This window comes from Patella vulgata, chromosome 5 (assembly GCF_932274485.2).
Source record: "Patella vulgata chromosome 5, xgPatVulg1.2, whole genome shotgun sequence".
Classification (NCBI taxonomy): Eukaryota; Metazoa; Mollusca; class Gastropoda; family Patellidae; genus Patella; species Patella vulgata.
The window spans coordinates 7,798,465-7,812,251 of record NC_065883.2 but is presented as its reverse complement, the minus strand read 5'-3'; the positions used below and the strand labels follow the sequence as shown (position 1 = coordinate 7,812,251).

General features: G+C 40.6%; 1 protein-coding gene across 1 annotated transcript; it reads left to right on the top strand.

Moving 5' to 3' along the window:
- The first annotated feature begins 2,937 nt into the window (after positions 1-2,937).
- LOC126820928 (uncharacterized) lies at positions 2,938-13,787 on the top strand. Its single transcript, XM_050549113.2, has 4 exons — positions 2,938-3,078; positions 6,955-7,086; positions 8,062-8,178; positions 9,314-13,787. The coding sequence occupies exons 1-4, from the start codon at positions 3,013-3,015 to the stop codon at positions 11,252-11,254; spliced, it is 2,256 nt and encodes a 751-aa protein (XP_050405070.2). The 5' UTR covers positions 2,938-3,012; the 3' UTR covers positions 11,255-13,787.

Here is a 13,787-nt window from a genome sequence, read left to right as displayed (position 1 = left end):
GCTGATTAAAACACATCCTATTTCATGTCGTTTTTTTTTTATAGTTCACAATTTCGTTTTACTTGCTTTCACTACACTAGGGTTAGTGCTAAATGATAAGGCCAGCTCAATGTTTCGTCATAGGTCACGAGATGTAAACAGGGCTAGTGCTAATCCCAACCCCAACCCTAACCCTGGACCTAGCCTCAATGCTTGCCCTAACCCTAACCTACAATCTTGCCAAAAATCACGTGCCCCAACCTTATTTACATCTCAATGACCGTGACAAAAATTGAACTAGCCTTAACAAATAGATTTAGCCCTTCAAGTTAGATCTATTTCTTAAGGCCACCTCTAGATTTGGTCAAAGGTCACGAGATGTAAACAGGGCTAGAGTTAACCTTGTTTACATCTCGGTGACGTTGACCAAATCTGCAGATGGCCTTAATATTTAGATCTAGCCCTACATTAGGCTTCAGGTTCGGTCTAAATATTAAGGCCACCTGCAGAATTCGTCAAGGTCTCGAGATGCGAACAATCACGTGTCATTACCCGGTTTACTTCTTGCAATAGGACTTAATATTTAGACACGGCTCTTTGTGGAGGCCATTGGAAGGGTAAAAACGAAATGAAATTTAGATCTGTATATTAATCAGATTGAAATTAAGAGAGAGAGAGAGAGAGAGAGAGAGAGAGAGAGAGAGAGAGCGAGAAATGGGGTTTAACGTCCACTCGACACAAACTAGGTCATTTCGGAACTAACACATGGTTCAATTTTATTTCAACAATGCGCTGGGAGGAAACCGGAGGACCCGGAGAAAACCCACGAGGTTGGACAGGCGACCCTACTCCTTGTCACGTACAACCGGGGATTCGAAACCACGCCAGTTGACTCAATGGCAGTCCTTATGATACAGCACGCACGTGCTTACCATTCGCCTATCCAACCCCCTCTGAAATTAAGAAACCCCAAATTATGCTAGTTACGAATTAAAGGACAATATTGGTGCCAGTCATTATCGCATATGTGATAGAGCTGGTTAAACACATCCCAAATATAATTTTAACATGTTCATTAGCCCAGTTGGAGCAGAGCAGTAGGACGTTAAACCCATTTCATTTTATTTCAAACACTAGTCAAGATCACCAAGGGCTCCACTCACCTACTTAAAGGTTTTTTTTCGAAGATAACATAAAAAGTTGCCAGTACAATAGTTAAAAACTAAATAATGTAAAGGGAATATGCTGAAAAAATTTAGTCAAACTGATCCACTCTGAACAGAGATATTAGCTTTTGAGAATTTTAGGCCTAGACACATTCATCATTACTAAAGTCGGTACGATAAAAAACATAGTCTCGATTATCCCTTTTTGGATTAAATCATCAATGAGCGTTGAGCAGCAAATCGGATTCAAATCCAGTAAATATCGCAGGCTAGCGATTACATCGAGAGTTGATTATGGTCTGGATAAGTTGATTAATGTCTAATTAATAATTTAGATAACATTTCAGGCCTAAAGAAAGACCTGCAATAGGCAGATTTAGCTCTTGCATAATGTATGTTTAACTGAGTGTTTTTGCTGCAATAAACCCGGGGATTCCCTTTAAAACTAGAGTTAAACATCGACTGAATATTTTTATTTCATTTGAAAACTAATGAAGACAATATTATTGACATAAGAATTAGAGATTTACCATTATTTTGATTGTCTCTTTTTAACGAGGGTTTATCAAAGCTTAGTATATTTTTACACATAGTATATATGTTGTTGACACAGAAAGTATTCACGCCTAGATTCTGTGACGTGTGGGAATGCTAGATGGGGAACCTGATTCAAATAATAAGTAACTAATTTAAAGGGCAACTCCGCTATTAAACAATATAGTTATCAATACACCTTCTGTGACCACTATGTTGTGAGCACCACGGTAGTCCAGGGTGCTGCCTCGCTAACCAGGAGGTCTTGAGTTCGATCCCGGTATCGGCATTGAGCAGTGTCTAGTCGTTTGGATTGAACGAAAAAACAAGGTACAATGTACACATTGGCGAACACATTAAAGAACCCTTGACAGTTGGAATTCGAAATAAGAGTTGGCCATTTCCACCAGTGCACGTTAAGGACCATTTCATTTCATTTCATTTTGCGCAATGCTGAAATTTTCTTGTTGCTAAAATGCTGCTGTCCGGGATGTGTGGGCGGAGCTTTACGCTGTAGACTACAAGTCTGTGCGAGTCGTGATTTCGACGTAAAATGGAGCTGGGTTTCTCCAGGTTCTCCGGATTCTTCCTGCTTCTAAAGAACCCTTCACACGAAGCTATATCGAAATAAAGTGACCTGATTAGACAAGTATCGAAATTGTCAGGCCTTGCCAATAGGCCATTACCCATTATTATATTACAGTTTGTCGATTGCTCGACAGTGTGCAAAACGGAGGACCTGACAAGGCAGATAGAATTCGATATAAGCGTAGGCCATAGTGACGCTGCCCGGGCAAAATTTTCCTCATAGCACACTGTTAGCGTATGCCCGTCTTCATTAGCCCAGTAGGAGCAGAACAGTAGGATGTTAAACCCCATTTCATATCATTACATTTCATCGGCAGTATTTAAACCAAGTTTTATTGGACGATACACAGTGACCATAGGGAGTCCTCCTTTGATATTTTACGTTGATAACTTTGAATGTGAAATAATCTAACACAGTTAAATAGGTGTTGTCAATAGGTGTCCTATCGTCCGTTTATCATTGAATAGGTTGAATTCCCCTTTAACTGTCCATCATCTGCAATGAGTGTTTATTCCCGACAGACTGTAGGTATTATTTCGGCTATACTTTTTGTGAACAGGATTTTCAATAACCCGGATTAAAACTTTTAAAAACATTTCTAAAAAATATGTTTCAACGACAAGATTATACAATTGTTGAGTTTGAATAATATACAAAGTTTACCTGTGATAGGAAACATCGCCTTGTGCCGCATATTTCACAGGACAGGTTACATACAAGATTGGGCCTACCATCACGGCAAGTATGGAATATTTAGCGGGAATGTTAATTGTCTTTCACGTCACGGTATTGTCCGGTCAGTCAATGGAGGTAAGTTCCAACTACGTTTATTTTTATGATCAATTTCCAGAGAGAGAGAGCGAGAGAGAGAGAGAGGGGGGGGGGTAACGTCGATTGAGCACGGAGGACAACGGAGTACCCACAGGACGGAAGGACATAGCCATTAAGCATTACGCGTGTTTTCCGTTCCGTCATTAATTACTAGGTCATGACAAGAAATCGCGCCAGAAAAAATCATAGGAACTTTCTTAGTCAATACCGCGATCGACCCTGAGACCTAGAGGTTAGCGGGCTAGCGCCCTGCGTACTGAATCACCGTGGTTCCAAGTGCTAATCTAACGGCAACATACCCCGAAACACCGCGGTCCCAAGTGCTAGTCTAACGGAAACATACTCTGAACCCCCGTGGTCCCAAGTGCTAATCTAATTCCTGTAAATTTGCCGTTTGTAGTCGAGTGATTAAGAAACTCGATTCTTGACTAGAAGGACCGGGGTTTGAATCTTGGAGTGAGTCCAGAAGAACTATAGAGACTAAAATTTTGTGAAACATAGTGTGTCCAGTCCTTTGGATCGCACAAAAAACACTGGCGTACTCAGAAATGAACCCCTGGGCCCTGTTTCTCGAAATCTTAACTAAAGATAAAATCCAAATTTTAGTAGATACTTCAATTTTGACTCGCTAAGCACTTAAATCAATTTAATATTATCCAATCAAGTTACTAAAATTTGGATTTTATCTTATGTCTGAGTCTTGGTAAATTTTAAACGGATTTCTTCGATTATGAACAAACTACTTAACTTTGGTTATTATAAACTTACCTGTGTGTTTGTAATCAACTCCCGTTCGATAAAATCCATTGCACAACTAATTATCACAACGATGAAAACAAGTTCTCTCTTGAAAAATTGAAATATCACAAACTTTTCCCAAAGAAAAATACCAATATGGAAGATGGTTACGTCGCTCTGCGGAAGATATCATTTCGTATTAGGGGTGACAGCATAGGAAATTCAAGTACAATTACGACAAGAATCCATGACCACTCGGACCAAAGACCACTCGGTTCAAGACCAGTCGGACCAACTGATAGACCACTCAGCCCAAACAAATAGACTACTCGGACCATACAAAAAGACTATTCGGACCCAACAGAAAGACGACTCGGACCAATAATAAAGTGTTGTTTTAATAAATTGATAATTGCGTTTGTTTTAATATGATTACTCGAACCAATAATAAAGTGTTATTTTAATAAATTGATAATTGTGTATATTTTAATATGACTACTCGAACCAATAATAAAGTGTTATTTGAATAAATTGATAATTGTGTGTGTTTTAATATGACTCCTCGAACTAATAATAATGTGTTGTTTGAATAAATTGATAATTGTATCCCAAATCGCAAAATATCGAGAACCACACTTGTAGTCACGTTTAAAAAGGGGCATATAAACGTCCGGCTTTCGTATTATTATGTGCTGTTTATATTAACGCATTAAGGGCGGATAACTTGAAAACGTGTCTCACCCCCCCCCCCCATATATAGTAACCCAGGGGTTAGTGGGGTAGAACGGAATGAAACCACTGGGGATACCACGAATGTGGAAAAGTAAAATTAGGCTATCAGACAAGAACAGTATACCCGTATATGCGACTCGGATGGGATAATTTACTTTTGAACACGCATGCCGCACAAACACAACTATACATTCGTTTTACGGGCTTTATCACACTTCGGTCAAAACTGTCGAATCGAGAATTAATGTTCCGCTTCTTACGGGGTCATACGGGCTTAGTAGCATTATATACCCACCCGGGCACCCAATAGACACGCTGAGGGCTGCCGCAACATGCTTAAAGATGTTACTGAAGCGGTTATTATTCGATCGAAAGAATGCGTATAAAATTAAAAATACACTCAGAGAATTCGGAGGTAAGCTTCATGATCCTTGTTAAATTATTTATAACATAAAGAAGATAGGATATTTATAGTTTATACATGACTTTATTTTTACGAGTATCCGTGCAATCAGTGATATTTTAATTGTGAAGAAAATTTGATAGACTGGCGATCAATGGTTTCCATATAAATCTCCTATGTAATTGCCTTCAATTGATATTTTTCGTCACCCAAACCCATATACGATCAAAATGATCGCGCTGTCAAACTATCTTTCAATGTTAACCAACCCCCGCAACAGGTATATTGGATTCGACCAATACGTCACGAAGACATTGTTGACATCGACTCTGTCGAAATTACAAGTAAATTTTCAAATTTTTCAAGAGAGAACTTGTTCTCATCGTTGTGATAATTAGTTGTGCAATGGATTTTATCGAACGGGAGTTCATTACAAACACACAGGTAAGTTTATAATAACCAAAGTTAACTAGTTTGTTCATAATCGAAGAAATCCGTTTAAAATTTACGATGGTTCACACAGTAGTTAAAATTTCGTGAAACAGGCCCCTGGTCTAGAGTGTCGTGCTTCGAGCTATCGCTGGCCGGTCACCTCTGGCTAGCGTTCTTGGTTCCAATCCCTGTTGTGATGGTATGTGGCTTGGAGATAGAGACGCCTTCCCAACCACGTGGGTTTACTCAGGGTACTCCGGGTTCCTCCCACAGGAAAGACTGCGCGTGCGCTGAGCATAGTAAAATAAAACCACTCGTTTGCAATATCATCCTCGGTGGAAAAGAAGACCAGGCAAAAAAAGACGCTGTCCGGTCAAAATTCTCCGACCTCTAATTTCACACACAATCATAGAAATAAAAACTATCTTCTTTGTCTTACAATTACCAAAATTTTGTGTTGATGAAATATTTAAAACTTCGTTCAATTAATTGCTGGATAAAAACATTTAACACTATTCAATTAATTGCTGGATAAAAACAATTAAAACCCCATTCAATTAATTGCTGCCGGATAAAAACATTTAAAAGACCATTTTATTGATTGCTGGAAAAAAACCCGAAACGAATTGGAGCGAATAAACGACTGATTATGTGGTATTGTGTATTTATGTAAGTTGTATTATATCCGACTATGCGGATGTAAAGGATAGTTGTATTATTAGGTCGTGCCTGGTGACGAGATATGAAAGAGGCCGTTTTAAATAACATGTATTCACGAGAGAGAGACAGAGAGAGAGAGAGAGAGAGAGAGAGAGAGAAAGAGAGAGAGAGAGAGAGAGTGTGAATAGTGTAGTTATATCAAGTCAAGAACGTTGTTTTTGTGTAATTGTAATAAGTCAAGTATAACTGGGTACTAAATGATATTGATAATTATATTCTCAAACTGTGTACGATATACTGTCAATCCTAAATCATACAGTGTACTATGAGAGAGAGAGAGAGAGAGAGAGAGAGAGAGAGAGAGAGAGGTTTAACGTCCCACTCGATACAAACTAGGTCATTTCGGGACTAACGTATGGTTTAATTTTATTTCAATAATTCGCTTACGCGTAGGGGTCTTTAGCAGTGGGAGGAAACCGGAGGACCAAGAGATAACCCACGAGGTTGGACAGGTGACCCAACTCCTTGTCACGTACAATCGGGGAATTGAAACCACGCCAGTTTACTCAATGACAGACCTTATGATGCACACGCTACCATTTGGCCATCCAACCCCTCAAGTATTGACGAGCGCAGGAAAAAGTTAAATGTTATACACACACAGTAAAAAACCCTATAACATGGTGGTGGTTCGCCCCCCCCCCCCACCGTCCCCCACCCCCTCCACCTTCTCAGACTCCGGGGCCAGATATGGTCGGAAATGGCATCTACAGCTTTCAATTTTTTTTCAAATTTTCTGAGTGTAACACTTGAATATGGAGATGTGTAATTTCTACAGTTTTAGGATTTAATAGCATTTCCAGTAATATCTATCATTGCTTGTATTTAAGGTTGATATGAAGAATGACGTGGCTCTATATAATGGAACTATTGTCTTAGCATCTCTGGTAATATCTATTATTGCTTGTGTTGGTGTTCTGTCGCTTATAACATTCCTCTTCTGTTACATGCGCAATAAAAGGGTAAGTATACGTGTTTAAAACGTCGGTTTAAATTAGGAACTCCACTGTAAACTTCCGAATAACCACTCGGCAAACCTCAGCAGATTCCAGTACCCTACATCTAGCTGTAGAGTAACGGAATCTGCCGAGGTTTGTAGACTTTCGAATAACAACACGTTTTGGTTATGTTATAATTTCGCACACTTTGGTATAGAGAACAAAAAAAATAAAAATAAGGAAAACAGATATTTTGATAAAGATTGCAAGAACGAAAGAAGAACTATATAGGCCTAACTCGGAAGAAATCTAAAATACAAAACACAATCGTGTCTTTACTCTTCCTGTGGGGTATGGCGAGATGTCTTTATGAGGTTAGATCTATTTTATAAGGCCAACTTCAAGTTTGGTCAAAGGTCACGAGATGTAAACAAGGCTAGCACTAATCCCAACCTTAACCTTGGACTTAGTCCTAACGCTTACCATAACCCAAACCTAAACCTAAAATCTCGACAGCAATCACGTGTCCTAACCTTATTTACATCTCAGCGACCTGGACGAAATCTTGAGTTGGCCTTAAGAATTAGATGTAGCCTATACTACGATGCTATATTATACCTACAGAAAGATATAATTTTTATACGCTGGATAATATTTACGCCCATTGCATTTGGGGCTAGGATTAGCTTATTATACAGTTAAAAAATCAAACAGAGGATTACAGAGATAGCAGGCCTGGCCAGAAAAAGTCACCGATTAGTTCGGATTGGACGCAAAATTGATGCCGAACCTTGTGCTTGTTGGTGTGCACGTAAAAGAACCCTTCAATTCGATGAAGAGTAGGCGGAACCACAGGTCTCGGGCAGACATATTCTGACAGCATACACTGCATGGCACTTGTCTGTCTTTCATGGCCCGATTGGGTGCATAAACGTAGGGCATGACAACAACTTATTTCGTTTCATATCATGTAAGAATTAATTTAAAATTTTATTGCAGAAGCGTCCTATAAAAAAACTCTCTTCCAAGCTGAATTATCTAGCATCGTTAAAGGAACAGCACTCAAATAATTTTACAGAACTGCTGGATCAAGATACCCAACTGTCAATGGTTCCGGTAAGTAACTTTCATTGGTGTTTTGATTCTAAGAGAAGAGGGAGAGAGAGAGAAATGGGGTTTAACGTCCACTCGACACAAACTAGGACATTTCGGGACTAACATATGGTTCAATTTTATTTCAATAATCCTCTAGCGCGTATGAGGTCTTTAGCAGTAGAAGGAAACCCGGAGAAATCCCACGAGGTTAAACAGGCGACCCTTGTCACGTACAACCGGGGAATCGTAACCACGCCAGATGATTCAATGATAGACCTAATGATACAACGCGCACGCGTTAATCATTTGCCCCCCCCCCCCCCCAAGATCTAAAAACACGTCGCAAAGGAACCAAATATTCGACACAAACCAGGTCACTTCGGAACTAACATACTGTACAGTTTTATTCCAATAATTCGTTTGCGCGTAGGGACCCTGAGAAAACCCACGATGTGAGGTAGGCGATCCTACTCCTTGTCTTCACGTACTAGTATGGGATCGAAACCACGTCACTTGACCCAATGACAGGATTTAAAGCGCACGTGTTAAACCATTCGACCACCCATCAACCCCGTACTTTCTATAAGAAACGCCCGAACAGATGAAAACAGTTATATTTTCACCGTTTGTATTTAGTCAACCCTAATACGACGGGGTGGGTGTGGTGGTTTAAAATTAAAATCCTGGTATAAGTAGTAGTATAATACTCGCGCACGAGTCAACATATAACGTTTTGAATGGGACTTTGCGAACCAGACTACCCAGTTCCTCCATACGATTCTGATGCCAATATGAAACAATCCATTTATGTGTATTCCCTTTAAAATACCTGACAATGGCCAGTATCTATCTAGTCGTTCGGAGGTGACGAAAGCCCGAGGTTTCGCGTAGACGTTGGCGTACACGTAAAAGAGCCCTTGACAGCTGGATTTCAGTTGTTATCCGGGCAAAATTGTCGTTCCCATAGCACACTCCGGTCAGGTCTAAATAATATAGCCACCTGTAGATTTCGTCAAGGTCACGAGATTATGGCTTAGGGTTAGGGCAAAGTCTAGGGTTAGGGTTAGCGAAATCTGCAGGTGGCCTTAATATTTAGACCTAACTGTTAAACTCCATTTCATTCCATTTTCTCTGAAATATTTATTTTATTTTCCAGCTTGAACCAGTCAACATTTGTGTTGGTGTTGGAACATTACGTCAGGTGTCTTTAACTTTACTGCAGGACTCCATTATTAACCTGTACAACATCCGGGTCAAACTAGATAGCCGAAACGAGACGTTTCGTTCAGATGACGAACTCGCCATGACAACAGCTTCTGACAACGAGGCCGTCCAACGTCAATTACGAAAACGACTACAGTTCATCTTCAAAGACGATTCGACCAACATTGAAACCTTCTCATCAATCGGTGATGACATTCTTACAGGAAGCACCGTTCGTCAGCTACTGGATGCCACATTCCGTATCTGTCGTGTTGGACGAGGAATTATCCGGGAATGGAAGGTGGAGAATGAGATATTCGTTGGAACGATGCCCGTGGAAGCTACTGGATACATCAACTTCACAGTCGAGGATAACGTTAATAAAATAAAACTAACTTGGGATGACCACAAGTTCTCTGAAGATTTCCTCAACACCATCAGTATGATGCTTCAGGCGCTCCGGGATGAACGACGACAACCAACTCCTGTTGAATATCTGGCGATACATCTGGCATATCATTGTATGGCAAGCGGTAAACAGGTTACCCTAGAAGGACATCGCTCATTAGGATCTCCCGGGTTCCGCCCCCATACGCAGACTTATATGTCTTTAACTGATCCCGGAGATGGACATGTTCTGGGAACCACTCGGTTTAATGAGTGGATGTTAGGAGCTATCGTTCATGTTGAACATCTAGAACGACCTGGTAATCTTTCTCGGGAACACATCGAATCTTACCGGGTTCCATCGCTTTATGATTTCTCTCGAGTCAGACTCCATGTAGGATCGGCTGCACCAAATACATATTTTGTCGGAAGAAGGATGAAAGATTCGGGAAGCTTTGACGAAGATTTCTTAAAATTGGTTCATATGACATCAGCTACGGCTTCAGCTGCCTTTTATCAAGGTGCTGCTGAATGTAAGGTAGCAATGGAAGGACTGACCACATCACAAGCTGTTCGCTACATGAGGGCGTTGCGTGCGCAAGTTCATCGGGACCGTTTTTCACAGTTCTTGTCTGCCGCGTGGAACATCAATCAAGTAGTCGTGGACGATTTTGAGGACGAAAATCCAACACAACTCACCGATAAAATGGACATAGCAATTCGAGCTATTGAAATTACCTGCTTGGGCGGATTTGAAAAAATCACGTGGGATGGCGCCAGTGACACCTATCCATCGAAATGCATCATGGACCAGTTGACCTTTCAGGAAGCTTTGTTCCTCGTTCACGAAGCTCACTCAAATGGTTTACTCACCTATTTCTCGGCCGGCTTCAAATTACCACAAATCAAGCAAGCCGTCCTGACGGGTGTTGATGGGATAGGGATAGGTGGCGCCCAAGTTCTAAGATTTATGGATTATCAGACCGGCATGCACGGTCCGTACATGGAAGAAAATATTCCTGGGATTCTTGAAGAAAGGGACATGGCTTCCCAGACGATTCGTGGTCGGGGTGTTTATCTGTTGTCTCGCCTGAACACCATGTATTTCGAAGGGTCCATCTCCAGCACGGAGAACGGTATGAGGTGCAAGCTATTTAACGCCTTGCTTCAGCAGGATGAGGTGAGCATTGACTGTGTTCTTGGTAAACTAGGCAGCATCATGAGTATACCGTGCGAGTACAGCTTCCCGTTGTTCGGCTCGGCTAAGCGGATAGCGTTAAGTAAGAATCCGTTATTGAAAGAAGTGGCCGAGTCGTCCTACGAATGGGCGTTGTTTGTGTCTAGATTAAAGGTGTTGATCAGTAAGTGTGAGGAGAATGGTATACAAGAGGAGTATAATGGTGAACCATGGCGAACATTCAGGAAGAAATATCGCGATAACGTCAATGGTGATATACGCTTTAAAAGACAAACTTCGCAGACCGTTCAATATAAAACTCAACTGTAACTAATTGTGATGTATATATTTTATAAACGGATAGGTCGATTCACGCAATACTACCCAATACTAACCCTACACAATACTATCCCGATATTAACCTAATACTCCTCCCCCCCCCCACCATCCTTACCCAATGATTATCAACATTACCCAATATTCACCTAATACCCCCAATACTTCCCTAATACCACCCAATACTAACCTAATACCACCAAATACTAACCTAATACTCATCCAATACTAACCTTATACTCATCCAATACTACCCAATAACCCTATACTCACCCAATACTAACCCTATGCTGACCCAATACTTACCTAATACTCACCCAATATTAACCTAATACTCATCCAATACTACCCAAGATCCCTATACTCACCCAATACTAACCTAATACTCACCCAATACTAACCCTATACACACCCTATGCAACCCAATACTCGCGCAATACTACCCAATAAAAACAAATTATGTATATATCTTAAAGATACATTCCCGGGTACAAACTGGGTGATGTGATGATATATTTGGACTAAAAACATATTCAAACAAATTAATTTATCATAATTTTGCAATTTTGCTTCAAATCCTTCTCAAAACATTGCAATTGTCAGGGAATACCCTGCTATAAAAACTCGATCAAAAGAGGTCACCTCGGTGGAAGCGGACGTAAAATACAACTAAGTAAGTAAGTAAGTAAGTAAGTAAGGTCATTTTTGTGTCGCGTGACACAACGGGTGCGATGTCGGAGGAGAATTCATTGCATACAAAAGACGATGTTGCCTTTATGGCTGACAATTTTTTACAAATATCTAAGCCTAATTAAATTCTCGGATTATCCACTGCCCGCGTCTTTTTCCGTGATTTTTATCTCAGAAAGTGTTGTACGTCTAACTCTTCATAAAGTTTATCAACATGTACATGAAGCGCATAATCTCCGCGTGCAACCTTCGACGTCAGACGTGTAGACACTCCTAATCGTCGGGCTGTCCTGTATGCGCTCCATCATAGGCGTAGAAGCTCAAAGTAATTCAGGGGGGCATAAGAGAAAATTGCCCAAAATCAATACCGTTTTTTCGGGCATACATATCATAAGAGAGCTTCGGGCATATTTTCCGGCATGCAGTAGACAAGGAAAAGACGAGAAAATACTTTTCGGGCAGTGTGGATCTCATAGAAATAAGTTAGTTATATTTTTCTCTAAACGTTAATAGAAAAAAAAGGTCGGCTCCTACGTCTATGCGCTCCATGAGTGTTTTTCAGAAATCCAGTATTTTTCTAGTAAGATTGGATATTTCTACTTTCATATATACCAAAAGTGTCATACTTTTATTGGAAATAACCACCCGATAAATACTTTTCTGGGAACGTAGCTTTAAGAAACAGAGAGTGAGAAATGATGTTTAACGTACTCTCGACACAAACTATGTCATTTTGGGACTAACATATGGTTCAATTTTATTTCAATAATAGGCTTGCGCGTAGGGGTCTTTAGCAGTGGGAGGAAACTGGGGGACCCGGAGAAAACCCACGAGGTTGGACAGGCGACCATATTCCTTGTCACGTACAACCGGGGAAACGAAACCACGCCAGTTGACTCAATGACAGACGTTATGATACAATGCGCACGCACTAACCCCCCCCCCCCCCCGTCTCCCTCAACTAATAGCAATAAAAAACAAATTATGTACATATTTTAAGAAACAGTAAAATATTTTTTTATGTATATATTTTTAAAAAAAAACTCTATATATTTTTGTGTATATTTTAAACAGCTGTAAATTTGTCGTACACGCCGTATATTCTAAATATAGCCATTCTCATCACTATGGTTAGATCCGTGTCGCTTTTACGAGAATGGATTCATGAATCATACCTGAATCGGGATAGTCGTAATTAGAATGTGCGAATCTCCAAGAATTCGGAATAACCGATATTTGAATTTTTCTCGTTATATAAATAACCACGAATCGCAATTACGATCATGTGATGTGTAATAATTTTAATGTTGAAGGAGACATGTTTAAATGAAATGAAATGGGGTTTAACGTCCTACTGTTTTGCTCCGAACTTGGCTAATGAAGACGGGCATACACCATACAGTGTGCTATGAGGGAAATTTTGCCCGGACAGCGGCACTACGGCCTACTCTTATATCGAATTCCATCTGTCAAAGGATCTTTTACGTGCACGCCAATGTGTACACGGGACCTCGGTTTTTCCCCCCACCCGAACGACTAGACATCTGCCCTTGTCAGGCCCTCCATCCTGCATCCTTGACAAGGGGGAATCACGCTGGAAAATCTGGATGAACTTTCTCGGCCAATGCAGGGATCGAACACCCGACCTCCAGGCTAGCGAGTCAGCGTCTTATTAAAAGAGAGAGAGAGAAATGGGGTTTAACGTCCACTCGACACAAACAAACTAGGTCATTTCGGGACTAACATATGGTTTTTAATTTTATTAACATAATTCGCTTGCGCGTAGGGGTCTTTAGCAGTGGGAGGAAACCGGAGGCCCCGGAGAAAACCCACGAGG